At 38.1% G+C, this 22116-nt stretch overlaps 1 protein-coding gene across 1 annotated transcript in view; it reads right to left on the bottom strand.

The window, feature by feature from the left end:
* The window catches only part of UNC79 (unc-79 homolog (C. elegans)), a 100281-nt gene that overhangs the window by 11140 nt on the left and 67025 nt on the right, over nucleotides 1-22116 (bottom strand). Inside the window, exons 38-43 of the mRNA XM_010583876.1 lie at nucleotides 21877-21987; nucleotides 15500-15604; nucleotides 10161-10238; nucleotides 7512-7601; nucleotides 2399-2574; nucleotides 541-727 (exon numbers count right to left, since the gene is read on the bottom strand). Coding sequence (XP_010582178.1) covers nucleotides 541-727; nucleotides 2399-2574; nucleotides 7512-7601; nucleotides 10161-10238; nucleotides 15500-15604; nucleotides 21877-21987 — 747 coding nt within the window. The remainder of the gene's footprint in view (nucleotides 1-540; nucleotides 728-2398; nucleotides 2575-7511; nucleotides 7602-10160; nucleotides 10239-15499; nucleotides 15605-21876; nucleotides 21988-22116) is intronic.

Below are 22116 nucleotides of genomic sequence, written 5' to 3'. Positions count from 1 at the left end.
ATGTGTGATCATTCTGCTTCTGTTGCTAATAAAAACCTGATTGGTGTCAACGAGTGCTGCTATATCTGTGTTAAACTACTGTCACAAATGGCTTACGATTTGCAATAACTCTTCTTGTCCAGAGCAGCTTGAGAAAAAAAGTTGTGCTTGAACCATCACTGTTTGTAATTAACTTTTGATCATAACATTATTTATAGGTTATCCAATTCTACTATACAACTATAATAAATAACTGAGAGATTTGCTACAGAGATGGTCATTGCTAAAGCTTCAATTTGGAATTCAGTTTCTCCTTCCTCACTCCTGTGCTGAGATATTTTGAAATAGTTGAATCTCAAACTTAATTGTAGTGATTTCATCACCAGTTTTCTATGCATGAAGAGGCAGCTATGCAAGAAAAACTACAGAGATTTCTTTCCCTAGATGCAAGGTTTTAATAAGGTTTTACCCCTCCTTTCTTCTTATGAAGAAATAAATACCTGTTTGCAATAATAAGGCCAATATATAACACATTCTCCACTTAAAACACAGAACCCTTACCTTTGATTGCTCTGGAAACCCAATCAGAATAACAATAAGGTGGTCAGCAATTTGTGAACCTGCATCCAGTGGAATAGGCATGCAAGATGATGGAGAATTTGGACAGACAACATTGTGTGTCAGAGACCCCAGGAGTAGCCAGGACAGCAAACGAATGTGTGAGACACATTCTATGAACTCTTTGGGCCTGTCAAGAAAAAGCAGATTTTACAATGATGCTAAGTTTTCTGGTTTTCCCCAAAATACGGAGTCTCCTTATGCACACTAGGCAGATGCAGTCTCAGTGTGCTGGAGGCACAGATCATTGGTACAGCTTATGGGAAGACGAGAACCACACAGAACTTAGTGGACTTGACGTACCATCAACAAGTCCAACGGAACATATTTGGTGGGTCTAAGAAACCATGTCTATAAAAGGCTGAAACATTCACAGATTCACTGCTTTCATACACAGTGACTTTTTACACAGAAATCATCAGATGGGAAGGGTTGCCCAAGTGGAAATGCTCCTCTCAGCTCCCCTAGACAGCACACAGCTGACAGGGCAATGGCAGGAACTTCTTCATGCCACAGTGAGCTCCAAGGCAGGCACCATGCCTTACTTCCAGTGTTCCACTTCTCCATTGGTAAAGTAGAGTTAATTTCTCTTTTTCTTAGCCTCTCCTTGGACATTTGGACTGCATGCTTTTGAGGGCAGGGACTATGCTTTTTTGTGACAATTAAGTATTCATCTACCATCTAGTGCAATGTCTAACTGTAAAGCAATGTGCTTCTATAATCTAAAAGGGAATAGCACTTTTCTGGTGTCATCTTGTCTGCTGCCTTGCTGCTACAAAGTTCAGATCACATACTCATTTGAATTCACAGGCACAGGAAAAAAATAATTGTTTTTTGATCAATAAATCACTACTTACTAGGCCACTCTCACTACTGTTTTTAATTTCTACTTTGATGTCATTGTCAAGGACTCATAGAACCAAAGAGGTATTCCATTAATTTATTTTTTTTAATAGACTCTGATACGATGCTCTTCTTAAAGGAATTCACTACCTTCAACTCAGGACACATACTCCTTTTTTTACATGTAAGAAACTAAAGTGCGAGGAGATGATAACTCCATATTTCCATATGCTCTACATGAAAGTACATGCAGACATATCTACAGGACTGGAGCCTAAGCAGCTGAGTCCCCAGAATCCTGGGGCAGGTAGACGGGGACAAAGCTGGGACAAGAATACAGGTTTGTTGAAACACAGTCCAATGATCTACACTCAGAACACCTCATTTGTTGTCACTGTAAGACCAGGGACAGTATCTCCCTTCTTTTTGAAGGTAAACCACTGCACATTAGGATTTCTCACAGTGAAAAGGGATAAAAACCATGTCTTAAAGAACAAGATTTCTCTCATCTAACTTTAATCAGATGAAGTTAGTAGTTTTATCAACATATCAATAGGCTTACACTTGCAGTTCTTGCTCATTTGTACTCCATAATTTCAAAGGACATTTCCCATTGTATTCTCTGTAATTCCCAACATATTTTCTGTAATTCTAGGACTCATCAAGTACCTGTGTGCTTTTCACTGTCTGTATCTAGATCGAGAATCAAGTTAATTTCCAGGGCAATGTCAGTAAAGCCAATGGAGTTACCTCCACTGTCCCTTTGGCATGTACTCTAAATATTGGATTGATGAACTCCTCAGTTAAGGATCAGGGAGCTCCTGACCAATTGTTTCAATTTCCCACGGCCACCATTCCCTACTGCGGGTCTTATCTATGGAATCTGGCAATAAACACAGAATTTTGTGAAGATTTCTAACTCATTTTAGTATTCTTTTTTGTGGAAAAGCATTCTCACCCTTGCTGCATCGCAGAAGGAGGATGGTAAAGCCAAGGCAAATATCGGATCACAGCTTTGTTGTCTCTGTGGTTTCCCCGTGTGATTTCCATAGCAGCAATCTGAGCTAAACCAACTTTCAGATGTCCACCAAACGTGTCTTCATGCAGGGGCTGAGAACAAGTCTTCATGTGACTCTGCAAGGCAAAGATCTGATTTCCTACCCAAAAAGATTATTTCACTTGAACTAAGTTCTTCCAAGCAACAGCGCATACTAATTAATTTCCTTTCAATTCCTTTCTCAGGGTCTCTAACTATGTCTACAAAACTGCAGAAAAAACCTCAGAAATAGATTTTTAAAAATTCTCCAGTCCTTATATTAGTAACAGCTTTATGATGCAGATCTTTCCACAGAGGACCACATTTTCAAGAGCCCACACAAAATATGAATTGTGCAAAATGTATAGGCACCTTTTGTATCAGCAAACTCAACAGCTGATGAATACAAACTAATGGTTGCACATCCAGACAGCTTAAGTGAAGGTGAAGGAATCTAACCATTTAACAAGATACCATCTGGGCAGGAAATGCCTTCCCTGTGCAATATTCTATTTACACGTACAGAAATAAGCTGCCACTCATTCACCGGCAATAGACTATGTTGCACTATTCAGCTGCTACAAATGCCTTTAAGCCCTGGAAATAAAAGGGCTAAACCTTTTACCAAGAAACACGCCAATATTTATGCCTGGAAAGATAATTCCGTCACTACAGGAAAGACATTGCGGTGCTGAAAAGTGTCCAGAGAAGGGCAACCAAGTTGGTGAGGGGCCTGGAGCACAAGTCTTATGAGGAGCGGCTGAGGAAACTGGGGTTGTTTAGCCTGGAGAAAAGGAGGCTGAGGGGAGACCTTATTGCTCTCTACAACTACCTTAAAGGAGGTTGTAGTGAGGTGGGTACTGGTCTTTTCTGTCAGGTGGCTGGTGATAGGACAAGAGGAAGTGGCCTCAACTTGCAGCAAGGGAGATTTAGGTTGGATATTAGGAAAAATTTCTTTACTGAGAGGGTTGCAGACATTGGAATAGGCTGCCCAGGGAAGTGGTTGAGTCACCATCCCTGGAGGTATTCAAAAAGCACGTAGACAAGGCACTTCAGGACATGGTTTAGTGGGCATGGTTGATGGTTGGACTCGATGATCTTTAAGGTCTTTTCCAACCTAATTGATTCTATGATTCTATGAATTTATTATCTTGCTTTGTCAGCTCTAGGGAATGTTTCATTGGTGCTTCTTGAGATACTTCAATATTTCTAATTAAGGTAACTTTGCATTACCTTCTGTTAGTAGACTAACAGAACACATGCTGAGTGCATTTGCTTACTTAAAGCAGAGCCATATGCTTTGCACAAGAAAATCCAGGTCATCAGTTATTAAATTATTATAACAGTATAAAAATCAGTGGACCAATGATATTTTATAACAGATAAATATCTGACCCCAGCAACTTACACTCTCAGAAATCACTTACTTGAAGTCTCTTTCGAGAGAAAAATAATAATGTACCAGCACGAGTATCTAATTACTTTGTTACAGAGCCAGGTAAAAAGGATAGGCAGGTATGCAGGCAGATACATTAAACTTCTTCCAAAATGGTGGAATTTTCTACATAAAACCTTACTGAGGTTTACCAATTAAAATATCATTCCAAAGGGAAAAAAGATGATAAACTGAACAGAAACAATAAACTGGAACGTGATTATCTTGAGAATTAACATTTATACTTTTTTTATAATGCATTAGTTGCTAATATGCAGGACTGAAAATAATTAACCTCTTTCAAAGAAACTATTCTCAGACATGCAAAATAAGACATTGGAAATTAATAAACAACTTTAACTATTTCTGTTCACTGAACTTCTACAGAGAGTAGAAATTTCAAAATTTGAAAACCAAGATTAAAATTTTGCTGTTGGGATTGTTACTGGTCATATAATTCATATAGTATTCTTTGTGTTAGTTTGGTAGTCCAGATGCTGTTGATAATAAACACTCGTACTAACAAATTTTACAACTGGATAATCTTAGGACTCACTTCCTAGAAACACATCTATTAATAAAACCCAAGCAACATAAGTAAATATATTAAATGAGCTTACAAGAATTTGAATCTAGATGTTGTGAATTTTTTTAAAGTTCTGACTATTTGTAAACTTAGAAATGCTTACAAATATTTTCCCAACCATGTTGGAACCACAGAATAAGTTTATCTGGTCTGGTTAAATAAAAACTGCCTTTTCATTTTCCAAAGACAGCCAAAGCTTATTCTTTACAATACATAAAATTATGGTAGTTATTTGACTCTCCTATTACATTAGTCTTGTTTTCAGATTCCTGTATCACATGGCTAAATCAAAACAACATGAAATTTTAGAATATTTGGTTCTGATTTAGTTTTAAATGGCCAGACTACACATTTGGGAAGCTTCTTGTCTAATTTCAAAACATAAAAGTGAAGAACTGGGTAAAGTTTTAGTTCATGTCCTACCTATATCCGTGTATAAAAATTTAAAAATAAATAGCCCTACTAAGCATAAGAAATTATCATCTTATCAGACTGAAGCATTATAAGAGCATTTCTAAAAATCAGACTACAGTTCAAGGGAGAAGGGGCAGAAGGAAAAAATACAAATGGCAGAGAGCTTTCTTTCTACAGAAACATTTTACAGAGGAGAGAGGATACCTGCAAGTATTTACAAATAAATTTTCCCCATTCCTGGTTTCAGGTAAGCTCATGTTTTTCTGTGGAACTGGCAAACCAGATGTCCGTCTCCCTCATTTATGATTCATTTGCCTACTTATTCTGAAACCAGTTCTGAACTGTAAGAGAAATAGGTGAATAACTTTAAAGGACAGAGTGGGAAGACAATCCAATTCAGCTGAAAATGATTAATTAGTCTGTGCTTTGAAGTAAATTTCTACTCCAGCACAAAAGGCTGCTTCCCTTATTAGAGTATTTTTTTAAAACTCAAAGGGATTCAAGGCATATGGCCAACAGGGTAAGAACTTAACAAAAGTGATATTTTGTCCAGTAAAACAAGGTCACTGCAAGTTTCAAGAGACATGAGCTTCAGTTTAGTTGGGATTCTTCCTCCTTTGTGGTAAGTATTATTAACTTGCAATAAGGTGTCCCCTCTGGGGCATGAGGTAGGATGGAGGGGGCAGGGGGACAGTGAGCAAGTGTGCGAGAAACTAGTAGGGTAAAAGTTCTCATCTCACTGCTTCATAAATAAACTCCAGTATCTAAATCCACTACAGGTTATCATTTACTCTGTCTTGCCTGCTACACAATGCTTGCATGAACTTGTGGCATAAGACACTCCAGCGCATTTCCAGTAGCCTTCAGCAGAGGACTGGTGCAGTAGTAGAAGGGCCCTTTCAGGGAAAGACTATACTGATTTATCAGGAAAACAGATCATCAACACCCTTTATTAGCAGATGCACTCTGCTAATAAGAAGCACAGTGGCTCTTGAGGTTAGAAACAAATGCAAGAGCTTGGTGAAAGAACTTGCCTAGAAGATCACGTGCCAAAGCCCAGGCGTGTAAGCAATGGCAATATGATTCAAACTAGCTAGAACAGGACAGCACTTTTTCCTGTATCTGTCAACTGAGCTTTAGATCACATAAAAGCAGCTTGGCAGCTACTTGACTGTGCCCAGTAATGAAATGCCCTATTTCAGTTGACGTACTTCCCCTTGGATCATCAAGTTGCTGGTGTATGAGGACTAAATCTCTACTGCCAGATTTCAGATTGGCTGCATCTTTGACAGCATAGACTCTCTTCCATATCTGTAATGGTCCCTCTGCTGCGCTCCCACACCATTCATTTGTCTTGCCAGCTTTGCAGGAGTTAGAAGCATCAAGGCCCAGTCACACCTCTGCCTCCATTTTATGTGCTGAAGGAAATCTACCCTTGTGCAGGGTACCAGTATGTAGCTCAAAAGGCTATGCTCTAACTTTGCCTGGCATTGAGAAGTGACAGATGGTTCCACTATAAGACAGGTGTTTGCCCTCTACAAAAAGGAGGATTTTAACAACCAAAATTTCACTTCCAGCTCAATGCTCACTTAGTACTTAGCTTCAGATGATACAATAAAACTGCCTAATGGGATAGTGTTATACTAAATAGAATAAATATTGCCCCCTCCACAGCATTACAACTATTAGTGATATATTAGCTGAAATATTATATTAATTCTTTATTTAAGCTATTAACAATAGATGCTACTTTGCTAGCAATTGAAACAGCTACACTTCTATTATTTCCTGTTATACAGCAGCAAATTTAATAGATACTGGCTTCTCCCATGAAACAGAAATTCCAGATTTTGACCAGCTAGTTATTACTAGGATGTTTTCATGAAATAAATAAATAAATTCCTAAATAAAATATTTTATGCTGACAGAAGTATTTTCCTATCACTCCTGTTAGAATTTGGCATCAAACTAACATACAGAAACCAAAAAGCAGTTTGGACTACAGAGATAAGAACTACTCAGTCTTCCCCACCTCAACAGAATATAACCTGACAATGAAAACAACAGTATCCATAAGAAAAAGGACCCCCCCGCCCTTTTTTTTTTTTTAGGTCAATTACTGCATTTTAATAACCTCTGAATTTCCAATTAAATTAAGCATCTGTTTGTGTATATGAGACGCAGGATTCATCCAGAAGAGTGTAATTACTTGTACAGGCAAGGAGTTTTATGTTTCCAAGGGTTATATTAAACATGACTACGTCTCACAGTGATTTTGGTATGACATTAGCTTATCATCAACATTTCAGAAAAACTTACCATTAGCTTATCATCATTTCAGAAAAATCAAGCCTGCATTTTTATTGTGCTCACTACATTTGAATCAGCCTCCATTTCAACACTGCATAAGCTACTTTTTACTGATCCCCCAGAAGTGTCTAATCTATAACAGTACTAACATTTTTTTAAAAAGAAAGAAAAAAACCTGTCAGTCATCCTCAAAGACTTCCAACTGTTTCTCCCAGGTAGGTTCATTACAGAAAACATTTTTTTGTTAAAAAAGCACATACACTTTAGATCAATGTATGCCCAGAACCAACCTTTAATTTGGTTAAGGTATGCATATCTGCAATGAAATCCAGCACTTCCCCAACATACTGCCTCATGCATTCCATTGCTGCTGTTCCACACTAGAACACAAAAGAAACAAGTTTAAGTACCAGGTTTTGAATATGTTCATGTTTTTGTCTTTGTTTCTTGTTCACCAGAACACAATTTGTCTGTCTCAAATTCTTTATTTTAATTTTATTTAGATTACTTTAATTAGGAATGGCTATTCTTTGATGTTTTTCTTCTCACTGTAATATGCCCTCTTATCTGATGATAGTATAAAAAGATAGCCCAGTCACTGTAGCTTCTTCACGCATCATAAAATACCCTTATCTGTGACAGCAATAAAAGATTAACCGATGAAACTTTCAAGAATATCCTTGTTATGTCATCCTGAAATTTACAGTGGTCCAGAATCAAAGTCTTAAAAAGTCAGAGAGTTTAACAACTCAGTTCTTCAAGCAGCTGAGCATTTCTGCAAGTGGAACCAACCAGCTACAATCCCAGAAAACAAAATTCAGTCACAGGCACAGATGCCCTTATGTTCACATTACTCATGATGGAAAAACAGTTTAAATGACTGGCTTCAGGTATTTTATGTGTAAACATCACTAAAATGAACACCACTGAAATTTAAGAATTACTTTTTTTTTTTCTTTTTTTTTTAAACTAACAAATGTTTCTGGGCTATTCCTGAAGCAAAATCATTCAAAATACAGCATTCTAATGGCACTTAAGCTAGTTCCAATTTTCAAAAGGGGAGGCAAGGACTATAAGAGATAAATGAAATCCTTCATGAAGTGCTCCAGTTTGACCATAAAAGTGTAAGAATTGAGAAGCAAACTGTGCCAGAGCAAGAACAACCTTAAAGGGAAAACAAGATGACTCAATGTGGTGCTTGTTGTATTGCCACAGTACAAATTTTCTTGATCCTTTTCCTAGGACACAATGAGAAACATGAATCTGGCCTTTGGCTAGTACAAGACAAGCCCAAGGTGTGCCAAGCAGTCAAGAGAACAAAGCTGTCAGATTAAATAAGGGCTTTGAACAGACCAGAGAACCCTCGAGAAAAGCTTTCAGAAGGTGATATGACTGACCCACTAGGTATCATATAAACTTCTGTTTACATGTTAATAGTCTGAGGTGAAGATAATGCTAGCTGAATTCAAGGGGAACTATGAATGCCTCATTCTTAGGGGCCAAGTAAAAGCAATGCTTAACTTTTGAGGCCAGATGATGACATTATCAAATTAGGTATCTTTAAGTCACCAAAAACTACTGTATCCAAAATCATAGGCTCAGGGCAAAACATTGCAGTAAAGTTTACAGGGGAAAACTACTCTTCTTTGACCTCTATTTAATTACCTACACTTTGAAGCACAGAAGCTGATTACCCTATCTGAATATACAAATTAACCAGATTTAGTTTTGATCACAAAATTATTAAGCCATAATTGAGTTTTAGTGGCTGAAATTTGAAAAACTGCTAGCATTCTATTTTTAAGCAACTGACCTGGGCACTTCTCATTTTTGTATGTTAATATCAATCTACACAGTGTTGAACTATGCCACCTTCTGGCTTTTCAAATGCTATGCCTGTCAGTTCCCTTGACAGAATAACAAACAGTAAAACAAGGTCACTGGCAGCCCTGTCAGCATATCCTCCATCCAGTTTATGCGGACTAAGGATTCCACATGGGTTCCGATATATTGAATAATAGAATTATAAAAGATACTATACTCAGATCTCTGAAAATAATGCTCAGTTGCAAAAGACTTCTCTCCAACCATCTATTCTGTTTCATTTAAGCAGCAGGCAGCCTGATTCTTTATGATTTCTTCTGAAATGATCAGTTTCCTGTCATACCTTCTAACACCAATGTTAGTCTACCTATTTAAAGCAAGTATAAATTAAAATATTCTGTTGGGAGGAAAGGTATTATTAAAGATTTGCATTAAAAAAAATCACACATTTCAGAAGATGTACGGGAAAGATCCTGTTAGGTCACCCCTAAAGCTGAGAGAGACACACAAAAAGGGAAATGAGTTTTCCCCAGCTTGTGAAGCAGATCTGGGCTAACCCTCATCCATCTGTTTGGGTACTCAGTCACATGTGTCATGGAACAAGTCAAGACCTCCAATTGTGCTACTTCCTCGCATATTCACCAGGTGCATTTTCAGCGCCTAGGCAATTATCAGTACTGGTAATTTAGCTACACTCATCAGCAGGATATAGATGAATGCCTTACACATTACCACGAAAATACCATTAACTCCATTCCTTAACCACCTAATCTTTTGTGAGCGTGGAGGCAATGGCTTGTAGCTTTCTTCCCTGCTACCACGTTTTGAGGTATTCAGCTGTTCTGTTCCCCACATGTTGTCTTCTTGAGCGTAGGCTCCAGCTAGTCTGTTACATGACTGAAGAATATCAGTGAAAGTAAGGGAAGCACCATCAAGTTCTGAACTTTTCCAACCTTAATAAAAAGGAAGAAGCATCTCAACCTCTGCCTGCAATACACCTTGCCAACCAGCAAAGAAAAGAACAGGAAAGAACACTAAAATGAAGCAAAATGAGCTGAATAAGATACATTTTTTAAAAACCAAAACTAAGAGATGGAGTTTGATTCAGTACTCACTCCAGGCATAGAGGCAATCATCTGTTTATGCAAGATTGTTGACTCAGCTAGTTTTGTTCCAGCATCTGCACAAACAAACTAAGAAGAAATTAAAGACAAGTTATTTTTTAATTATTTTTGGAGGAACCTGAAGACATTAGTAAGTTATTAATTACTTTCTTAAAATCAGTTCAGAACTCTTCTTGCTTTTATTCACAGTAGTTTGCCTTTAGAGCTCTCTTCCTTTATAAACAACCTAGTTAATTCACCATTATAAATGAGGTAATTTTAATGAAAAAAAAATCTGACTTTAATGTGTTTAATTAACACATATATGCTGTGCAGGAGCAATTTGAAGAATATTATATAATAAATCAGACCTTTTTTATGAGCAAAAATATATAACTTTGCTATTCCTTGCATATATCAAACGTTCCTCTTTCATAATGCAAATCACGATAGAGGATGATAAGGCAGCATGCCATGTTCTTCACTGTGATATTACACTTTCACTGAAGTTCTACAATGATGAATTATATGAACAATTTTGAAGTTGAGAACACACTGGTATGGTGTGGTATAACTTCTACATGATACAGGCCACAATGCTACAAAAATACAAGCTGTTTCTGAGAGAAGGTCAGTATCATTCTGTTACAGTAGAATATCTCTAATTGCTTTTCTTATGCTTTTATTTTCCTTTTTTTTTTTTGCTTCTTTTTATTTCCAAATCCCTTGACCCAAAATCTCTGATGTCCACTTCATTCATACATTAGACCTGCTAATACTGTTATTTAATCATTATAAGCTTCAATAATGCATTGGACACCCTGCAGATGATTTGCCTGTTCCTAAAACTTGTCCTAATAGCGTAGTTGCACTTGAGCAATTTCTCTCCATAGTGATGCAATGTAACTTTCTAAGAAAGAGCAGACAGAAAAGCACTGTCAGACTAAGGCCTAAACCTTAATTTTCTTTCTTGAAAATTAATACCATGGTACCTTCACAAGCTGAGACAGATATTGACTACACAATATATTTTACAGTTGTCTGATGCATATGTGTTAGCAGTACTCTCAATGACTGACTGCTCTTCTTGAAAATATTTCTAAATATTCCTTACAGACCTAGAATTTACTCTTACACTTCCACGAGCTTTACCTTTCAATAACAGATTTAATCTGAACTCAGACTGCCTACCAAGACTTGGAAACTACTCAACCTATGTCTTCATGAAGAGTCTGTTCTTTGGGATAAATGCCAGAAAGACATACCTGAGTTTAGATTAATAATCTATTTAGGTATCCTCAGACATAGGCCTGGCTCCAGCTGACTCTTCTAGTTAGAATTTATTTTACACCAGAATAAGCCAAGTGGAAATAAAATGGGAATCTAACTCATATTTCAGTTGAGAGATGGCCTGGTGCTCTTCTGTACCACAGCTCTAATAATTACATGGGAAGCAGAAGAAAGCCCTAGGGTTATCGGCTGTATCAATCCAGTAAAGACAGTTGAGTCTTAGTTCAAACAGCAACCATGACTCTCCACTTCTCTTTTAAAAGAAGGACCATTAATGGACTTAGGCAAATAGATGACAGATTTTCTCCTAATGCACCCTATCTCAGAAAAAGCAATGACGACACTGAGACCACTGGACAACAGATATGTTGTTTTCCTGTGTGAAGAATTTCTCAGTCAACCATTTGTGTGTAGATTAGGGTTCCCTTGTACTACATTAGCTGCAAAAAAGCACCATAATTCCTTTAAGAATCTGGCTGAGTATATTTAGCAACCAACAGTGAGTTCAGTGCACTGCTACAGATATTGTACAGCACTCACCATATAAGTCAACAAAAAACCCTTGCCAAAGACAAATGTCATTTATTTCAGACATTTTCTTTTAAGAACAATAATAAGAAGCAGCAAGCAAAGCAAACTCTACTGGCCTCCTGTAAGCTTTCTACATCTTTTGCACAGAGGAGTTTGTGTTAAATAACAGATACTAATTTATATGTGAAAAACAACTGACAAACTCCATTCCGTTTCTAATTAATAATTAGGCCTTCTTTAGCTTATCTTTCTTATCATCAGACTGCCAGTTCCAAGGATGCTTCCTAAAGTTGCAATGCAGTCAAAAGAGGATGGGGAAACCAAACTTAAAATGACAAGTTTCTTACATTTCCAGTCCAACTCACTGTCATTTATGTTATCTCCCTCTACAAATACTATAATACATTAAGACATCACTAGCAAGAGATTTAATGCCAGCCATATGTAACGAAAAAAGGAAAGAAAATTACCCCCACAATGCAAAAAGATGAGAAATGGGCAAATAATTGCCTTGCCTCTTACTAGCATTGTCTGCTAAGATACAGCTGCAGAATAATGTCTAAATGGGAATGTCTGCTGACTGTAGTGAATTATCTATATACCATAATCTATCTATACTATAGCTCCATACATAATCACAGTTTTTAAAATATATATTCTAATAAATGTATATGTAATTTTAAATCCTTCCATTCAGTAATTAGTAGATCAGAACTTCACAGAAACATAAAGCGGAACCACTAGAGATACACACAGATTTAAATTAGCTGAAGGTTCAGCCCAAAATAAGAGCCACCTAAATGAAACAGATCAGATGATACACTGAACCTTAAAGCCTGACTGAACAAGCAAATCCTAATGAGACACTAATATAATTTGAAGTCAATGGAAATCCTGAAGATGTGTGCTGATGGAATGTGAGCAGGAGAAAAGTACTGGGAAACAAAATGCTGGGTGAAGAAGCAGTTCCTATGGAAACCCACGGAACAGCAGCATGTACATGATGGCTTTCATTTGCTAGGACAAATCAAGGAGACAGACTTTCTGTACCCTTTATCATCCAGGACACCTATGCAATGATAGGGGTGATCTGGTTAAAATTCTCATTCTTTGTAAAGTGGGATAAAGTTAACTCTCATCTTAGCACTGATGTCACCAGTGACACTGATTGCACCACATAATCTGGATGAATGGGGATGTCAAATGTACATTCCTAGGAATTCCTTTGTTAGTCAGCCCACAACTGATCTATCATTAAAGTGCTCTGTCTCCTTTGTTATCTCGAACATTTTGACTAATCTCTGTATTCTGTGCGCACTGTCTGTATAGAATCTTGTACACAGGCTAACATGTCAATAGGGACATGACTGTCTTGGAAATTAAAACCATTTCCATTTGGTGCTGTGTTAACCCTGCTATAGCTTTATGGATTCAAAACCATACAACTTGAACTAAAATTTTGTGTGGTAAAGAGGTGAATCAATCCCTTCATTCTATTAATGACACCAAAGAAAATTAAAATAATCAGATACATATACATTTTTACTAATAGGTTTCTTAAATTACTACGGTGCTTAAGATGGGCTTAGTGGTTACCATGGTATTTAAATTCAAGAAGCTGTTGAATGATTCAGACCACATACTACCAAGGGCTGCCAATTTGCACAGTCAATGGGAGAAGTAGTCATCATGCCTCCAGTAGGCATCTATGGCAGATGGTCTGAATACAACCCCTATTCTTTACCATTGACTGCATAAAAACAGAAGCTGGCTGCTTTGGATAGCAGGAAATATGAATCACTTCATCAGCCTCTGAAAGACAGACATCATAAAAGACATTTATATCCACATTAGGTGCTGTTGTGTAAGGTATGAATACACTGCAAAGTGAATACAGCATATGGGACAGTACTAGGAGGAAAACCCAGGCAATTATCATTTTATCTTCTCTCATAAAGATAATGTAAGAGAGAGTTTTTCTTACTGTGCCTATCAGGTGATTGACTCAATGTGAAGGACAAGTGTTCACCAGTTAAATCTCACTGCCAAAACTGACGTGGCATGTTTTGCATTCTCAAATGAGGAATTCAGGATTGACTAGACTGTGGGATTGTCACCCTTTGGGGTAGCCATAGGACTGAGCTATACAACAGAGCAGTGCAGAAAAATTGCTTTATTCTGTAATACAGGAAACAGTCAGTTCAAGTCAGCAAACACTGATGCACATGGTATCAAGCTGCATCACTGCACCCATAAGACAGAAAGAGGTTGGTCGTTGTTAAGTGATTTGATGGTCTTGCCTGGGACTGAAAAAAGAAGTCTGGGCTTAAAAAAATAAATAAAAAAAAAAAGCAAATTTCTGCTTTTGAAATTAAAATGGATTTTAAAAAATGACCTTTTACCATCGAAAGGAAAAAAACCAAGTGTTATTCTTCCCCACACCAACTTCTTCCCCTAATACTGATGGCATAATAATTGTTTTCAGAGTTATCCTAACTGCTATATAATTTCACCTGTCAGTATTATTTCTCTGTCAACTTGCAACCACTTATTTACTATGAGTAATGTGCCAGTACTCAAAAGAAAACGAGCCCATAGTAAGCTATATGAAGCTTTGGCCCTGTAACGGGAGGGGAAAGAGTGAATGGAGCTGTGAGGCTGGGAGCATTACAAATGATCCACATAACGAACATCTTGCTTGAACCTTATGGAGTGCTGTTATGCTGGTCCCCTATCATTTAAAGTTACTAAACAGATACAATGGTTAGCTCATTGTATACAATGAGAGCCCACTAGCTGTGATTAAAATTGATGGACTTCAGTAAATTGTTTTTGAGGGACAGGCTTGTGGTGCCAAACAGTGCCACACTTGGCATTTTGGAGGCAGAAAGATTTTTCACGAGTTTGTATCTTACTTCATCAGATTTTCCTATGAAAAAGCTAGCTTAACTCCTACCTCAGCAATCCACGGAATGAAATGAATAGAAATATTGTCTATGTATTCTTTGCTGGAAAATTCCACGTTAAAAGAGAACAGCCTTCAGGGACTGGAGACAGCTGACTGCCTGCCTGAATAGACAGAAACTGAGTTCTGGCGCATGACCAACTAGCATCTCTTCCCACACAAACTGCTAACTGGTTTTGGGGCTATGGTATGAAGACAAGGCAGCAGCTGGGGCAGCTGCCCCACTGGGAGATGGTATGAAGCTCAATGGACTCCATCTTTATGGGTCCCTTCCAACTCAAGATATATTCTATGATCCTCAATACGTCAGCAATGATGCACAGGTCATTATCATCCCGGGAAATGTGGATTTCCAATTTAGTTTCTTAAATTTTAGTGTGCCAGTCTAAATGTATGCACCTACAGTTACAAATGTAACTGGATTTTGATTCAAAAAATTCTTGCTTCCCCTGACATTGCTGGTACTTTATGCAACCATGATGGGCTTGTTTTTTTTTTTTCCCCTCCCCTCCTCCCCTGGGCCAAGACGGGATCAGTATGAGAATTACATGGGAATCTCCTGTACCTGCACCAACAGCAGCAGATTCATGTCTGGTAAGGGTGACTTTAACTTGAGTGCCTGCAGTAATTCCAATATGACACTGCGCGTCAAGTAGAATTTGTCCCTTTCCTACAACAGAAAAACACAGAATTATGAATGTCCTGAGATTCACTGACACACACCAATAAACCACAAAGATACTTTTCATCTATGTTTGAGACTAAAAAAGTTACAAAAGTGTACTGGTTTCTCCTGTCTTACAAAAGAGCAGACATTCATCATTTATGTAATTCTACAGACTTGATTGAACAGACATCAGTGAGGGTGATTCTCATTTGATGTTGTATCAGGCACTATATCCAAGATTTTAATATTTCACATGTGAAATATAGATAGATTTTATAAAACAGTTATAAAGCCCAGGCATGCAGTGTAGCTTTCACTAAGTAGTTCCATATAAAGGGAAAAGCAGTAAGGATTGACACAGGAGAACAAAACTGGCAACAGTATTTAGCACTATTCTTTCATTAAACCTGCCAGAAATGGTCTGCATTTTACCATACTTTTTTCCTGTTGTCATTCCCCTTAAAATAAGGGTGCCTGCACTAAGGCAGCTTGGACATCTATTTTCATTCATTAGACCAGCAGTACTTTTCCACTTACACAATAAAAACTGTCTTGGCCATGGCTGCTACAACAGAAACATTTTAAAACATAGCGGAAAATCAGCCAATGGAGATTAGAACACAGAAGCCTAAGAATAGAGTTGAAGAGCTGAGACAGCAAGGAGGTACAAGAGATAAGATGAGCTTGTTACACATCTTACTTTGACATTCTCTGACTTTAGATGATAAGATAAAAATGTGGAACAAATTTATAACCTGCTACTGACCAGAGCAACTCAAGAATTTTGATCAGCAGGAAGACCTACACTATGCTCTCTTTCAAATGACCATCAGAGATGAAATAATGTTGTCTAATAAAGAGAGCATATCCAAAGTGTGCTTAAGATTTAAAGCCTAGTATCTTCCATCTTGTAAATCACATGCACTTGCCTGCTCACTTAAGTTAAATGGGTGGAACTTTTTACTCAGTCAGGGCCTCATTTCCTCTGTGACATCTGTAAAATGGGATAACAATGTTTGCCTCTTCCTCAGAGAACTCTTGTGAGGTTTAGTTAGTTAGGGTCAGTTTGAAGGCCACCTCCAGCTGCACACAGTAGCAAGTGCAGCTAAAAGGGAAGGAGTTGGAAGAGATGAATAGCTGGAAGTGAGAGTGAGCTTTGGTTGCAGCAGACCAAGAAGCCAGTCACCAGTGTTCCTCTTCGGAGAGCTGATGTCACCACATTGTATCTGCGTAGCATACTGCCAAAGCTTACAACAACAGTGTGTATCTCCCCCAGTACCCACATACCTTTTAATGAAAACAGATTTTAAACATCAACCCCTGATTTGGGAGAAGGTGCCAAAACAACAGAATGGTATGTCTTTCATGAACGCTATGAGGCCAAACTGTGAATCAAGAGACCTAACTTCAAGTTCCTAGTTTGATCTTCAATTACATGGAGCGTGCAGACAGATAACACATTTAGCTGATGGAATGGGCCCCAAACTGCAGTGGTCCTTGTCTACCTACATTGCTGCAGTCTAGGCAGCTAAACTCACGAGAAGCTAACACTCTAAAGAGAAAAAAAAAAATTCATTCCCTTATGGGAGCAGCAAAGACTGGATCAGTTCAGCTGTATTATGAAACCATTACTTGAGGGGACAAGTACTCAAAAGTCACACATCACACATGCTTGAGCAGTTCTCTGATAAGAATAATACAATATAAGAACATGCAGGAGAGGTCAGACCAGAACAAATGTCCTCAGTAACTCATCTCCAACAAGGCCACAAACAGATGCAAAAGGAAGAATAAAAATAAGGCAAGCATGTATAATTCCCACTACTACTCTCCTAGCTACCAACTATTTTCAGGTCAGGGAGCTTCTGAGCTGAGTGTAGTTTCTGTATAATTCATAACTCTCAGTGGACTTCTCTTCCACGTATGTGTCCATTCACGTCTTGGACCCATGTCAACTTTTAGCACCCACAGTACTTGGCAAGGAGTCACACACTGTTGAAGAACCACTTCCCTTTACTTGCTTTGACACTGGTTCCTGCAAACTTAGTATGTTCTTGTTCTTGTACTGGAAAGGCATGAAATTACCCATCCCTGTCTGGGTCACTTGTGACCTGTCGTGGTTTAACCCCAGCCAGCAACTAAGCACCAAGCAGCCGCTCACTCACTCCCCCCCATCCAGTGGGATGGGGGAGAAAATTGGGAAAAGAAGTAAAACTCATGGGTTGAGATAAGAACAGTTTAATAGAACAGAAAAGAAGAAACTAATAATGATAATGATAACACTAATAAAATGACAACAGTAGTAAGAAAAGGACTGAAATGTACAAATGATGCGCAGGGCAATTGCTCACCACCCGCCGACCGACACCCAGCCAGTCCCCGAGCGGCGATTCCCTGCCCCCACTTCCCAGTTCCTAAACTAGATGGGACGTCCCATGGTATGGAATACACTGTTAGCCAGTTTGGGTCAGGTGCCCTGGCTGTGTCCTGTGCCAACTTCTTGTGCCCTGGCTGGGAATGAGAAGCTGAAAAATCCTTGACTATAGTCTAAACACTACTGAGCAACAACTGAAAACATCAGTGTTATCAACATTCTTCACATACTGAACTCAAAACATAGCACTGTACCAGCTACTGGGAAGACAGTTAACTCTATCCCAGCTGAAACCAGGACATGACCTTACAGACCTCTCTCATATTCCTATCAGTTGTTGCTTTTTCAGATTGAAGAGCCCTAACTTAGTTCCTCTGTACGTGGAACTCATCCCACTGTTTGATCATTGTTGTTACCGTTACCTGAACTTCCTCCAATTCTACTATATTCTGACTGGGAATGGGGATCCAGAGTGGTGCACAATACTCAAGGTGCAAATAGACCCTGATTACTTGCTAGAATTCACCAGCAACTGTGACCCTTCCCACCATCATATGCCTTCACAGTCCTGAGACACATACAGAATGCAGTGCCATGCTTAGACAGTTGACAATTACATCCCCCAGAACACTGGACAGGAGTTTGTATCAGTAACCCAGTACAGTAGCCTACATATACTGGAAAAGAAGAGAAGTAAAATTCTTTCAAAAGCATTCAGCTATTTTACAGACTAACACCTACAGTACACAGGATACAACTGGGTTATCATAAATTGTTTTGTCAGAACACTGGCAAGGAAGCATAGGCTTCATGAATCCCAGCTTTCCTTGGCTCTAAGGATAACATAACAGTGAGCTACCTCTTTCTCAAAGAAGTCTCCTATCTCACAGCCTAAACTCTTAATGTTTGTTAAGGACATGCAGTGCAGAGACATGAAGCAAAATCAAGCAAAATGTTTTTGATATCTGACCTCTTGCTTCCTGCACTGTAAATCACGAATGATGACACTGAGTACCCTTCCTATCGAAGCCTACTTATTCCTATCATTCTGCTGGTGATAAATATGTTTAAACATAGTTTATACATACTTTAAGAACTTTATATTCTGCCATGGAGCTGTAAATGGGTATTAGCTCCATGAGAACAATGCCCAGGGGAGTCACATGTGTAAACCTGGTACCAAAGAGTCAAGAATACAATCCCTTTAGCCTCTGTTAAACCAAATTAACCCTCTTTAATGTCTATGCATCCCTATAAAAAAAATGCCTTGCAATCTTCAAACTGTGACTTGCCAGAGGTCTATGTGTAGAACGTGAAACTACTGAAGTTTGTTTCTAGCAGTATCTCAGGGCCCAAACTTGGTAATAAGAATAGTAAATTTGGTTCTTTAATGGAGTGGTATGCTATCCTCCAAGTAAGCCAGTATAAAGCAAAATTCTTTATTTTATCTCTGTTGCTACTACAGTAATTACAAATACTGAAGATTGGCCACTTCAATATTCTTTAAAAAAATTCAATAGCGATATCATGTTGTGTCCAAGTCAGTGGCATTCTGCATTTACTTAACAAGGGTCAACAGAATGCTAGCAAAAGGCTAAGTTTAGGTTCAAGCTTCTGCAGCTGTAAGGGATAAGAAAGGCAGAAATTGTCCATTTTGGACCTTAAGATACTTGAAAGAAAAACTAAAGATAAGAAGATTACAATCCACAGAAGAGATGCTACTTTCATGTGAGAGTTCCACAGGCACTGAAAAAATCATATTGCTGACCTGGAACAGGCACTCAGACAAGGAAATACCAGACTGATGTGAGTCTTCAGGCTCCAAGACAAGAGAAACCAAGATATTCCTGCCACAGGGTATTAGGAAAATGTTGGAGATAAAAAAGATTTGGAGTTGTTGTACAGCACTGACCTCTACAAAGTGCATGTCAGAGTGGCTTGGTCTTTGAAAAGACAAGAATCCTCCACAGCTTAGCTGAAAGTTGGTGTTTTGTTCCACCCAGCACATTCAAAGTAGTAAAACAACTAATTAAATCTGAATAGTTTAAATGTTCACAAATTATACCCCTTCTGGAATTCACTTCTACATGGTATTCTACCACAAACAACACTTGTTGTTTACTTGGCTACAGTGATTTACACTGTAGAGAAACACAGACATCACAACTGATTTGTTTTTTTCTAACAGCAGTCATTAATTTGATATTTCTAATGCAAAACCATGGTAAGCTTTCAGAAATAACAAAGATAATGTACTGTGGAGTTCCACTAAATTAAGCATTTTGTGGCTGTAAATTGCAGGAGACCATTCACTAATGATTCCATTTCTGGGTCACCAGGTTGCATTAAACTAAATCAAGAAGGAGATTTTACCGAGCACTATAATTCAAGCTTCCTTTGTGCAAGTATGTACTCAGTATATTAATAAAACATTGAACCAGGAAGCATGCAAGAAACACATGGGGGTTTTTAATACCATGGTTTTAATAAAATTTTTGTGAAATAACTGAAACTGCGGAGCATGATGGGAGTGAAACGTTTCCTGTATTTCAAAATTTGCTTTAGCAGGCAGATGTGAAATAGTCCTATCAGGCCACAAATGCAAGAGGAACTTCTTTGCTGCAGTTTTAAATGTGGTGGCGTTTTTTGTTTCAATGAAAAAAACCCACTGTGGACTTTAAGTTAACATTTTTCTCACTTTGCCTTGCCCAAAGCCTTAACCATAGATCTAACTCAAATTACTTCCAAAAGCTGGACGGTTCTTTCTGTATTCAGGATTTTTTTCTTTCATAAACTCTTCTCTTTCAAATGAGACAAAAAAGGTAGTACTTGCTTGCTGTAATTAAACATACTGTTTGTTTCTATTTAATGCTTCAAACCATTACATCTGATAAAACTTTTTCTTATTTTCTTGTGGTGCAGTTTTTCTGTGAGAGTGTCATTGCTTTTATCATTTCTTCTCCATTGTTTGTCTAGTGATATTTTAAGCCTTATCAAGACCGAAGCAATGTGTGTTCCAGCTGCACATTATCAATACAGAAAATCATGTAGCTACTTATGAGAGAATGTTTCCTGAGGATTAATTACTGTTTTGACAAACCTATCAACGATGGAAAACTGTGCACTTAGTGGCTGAAGCAACATTTTTGCTCAGTACCTTAACAATCTACATAATGGAGCATATGGGGCCTTAGTAAAAGGTTTGATTGGTTTCTGTGGATTTTGTTGATGTTCAACTTCTCACCAGTAGCTACGAAAACGAACTTGAGTAATAACTCAGTGTTATTTGTACACCATAGCTTTCATCCAGGAATCTTAAAAACTTTTTAAAGGTGCACACATACCATTCTCTTTTCTATGTAGCTTACAACCATGCATGCCAAAGTGAGATACCTAACACAGAATGAAACAGGATCCAAGCTGGGAAGCTCCTAACTTGGAGTCTTCCACTTTATTTAGCTATCTGTTGTCTCCCCTCACAGCTGTGCTCTCAAAAGGCACTACCAGGAATAGTTAAGTTTTTACTGCACAAAGTATGTGGCTAAACTTGTGCACTAGGAAAGATATGACTGTACAGACATTAAGTCATGCATGAATATCAGATATCATCTCTACAAGAGAAAAAAAATTTCAGGTCATGAAATCACACCAAAATACTTTTCCAAGCAACTTTTTCGGCAGGTTCCCTTTATCTGTGTGTATACTGTGAATGTGAAACTCGGTGTTATTAAAAGGCACTAAATTGTGATCACTACTTGATCAGCCAAACTACATTAAAACTGTTGACATGTCTGAAACTTGACACTAATTTCATCTTTACTTACAAACATACTACTTGAGGGAAGTAGGACTTTGTCCTATTTTCAGTTGTCCCTAAAGGAAGATATAGTGTCATTGTTACCTTAGTGAAGGCTCGGTAGCACAAACCACACAGTTCCACCAGGTAGGCCAGAGTGAAGACAGCATTCTGAATTACAAAGCTTAGCAATTTTGAAAAAGGCTCCAGAAGACTCTGCAATGACATGATTTAGAGAAATCAATACTTGGTTGCTCAGCAAAACAAAAAGCATGCCAAATCTGAAGTGCCTGAATGGAACAGCATTATTTTTAGCTCAGAGGCTATCTTGCTGGGGTTTACACT

The sequence above is a fragment of the Haliaeetus leucocephalus genome, unplaced genomic scaffold, assembly GCF_000737465.1.
Source record: "Haliaeetus leucocephalus isolate CR32 unplaced genomic scaffold, Haliaeetus_leucocephalus-4.0 Scaffold932, whole genome shotgun sequence".
Classification (NCBI taxonomy): domain Eukaryota; kingdom Metazoa; phylum Chordata; class Aves; order Accipitriformes; family Accipitridae; genus Haliaeetus; species Haliaeetus leucocephalus.
This window is presented reverse-complemented; position numbering and strand designations above follow the sequence as displayed.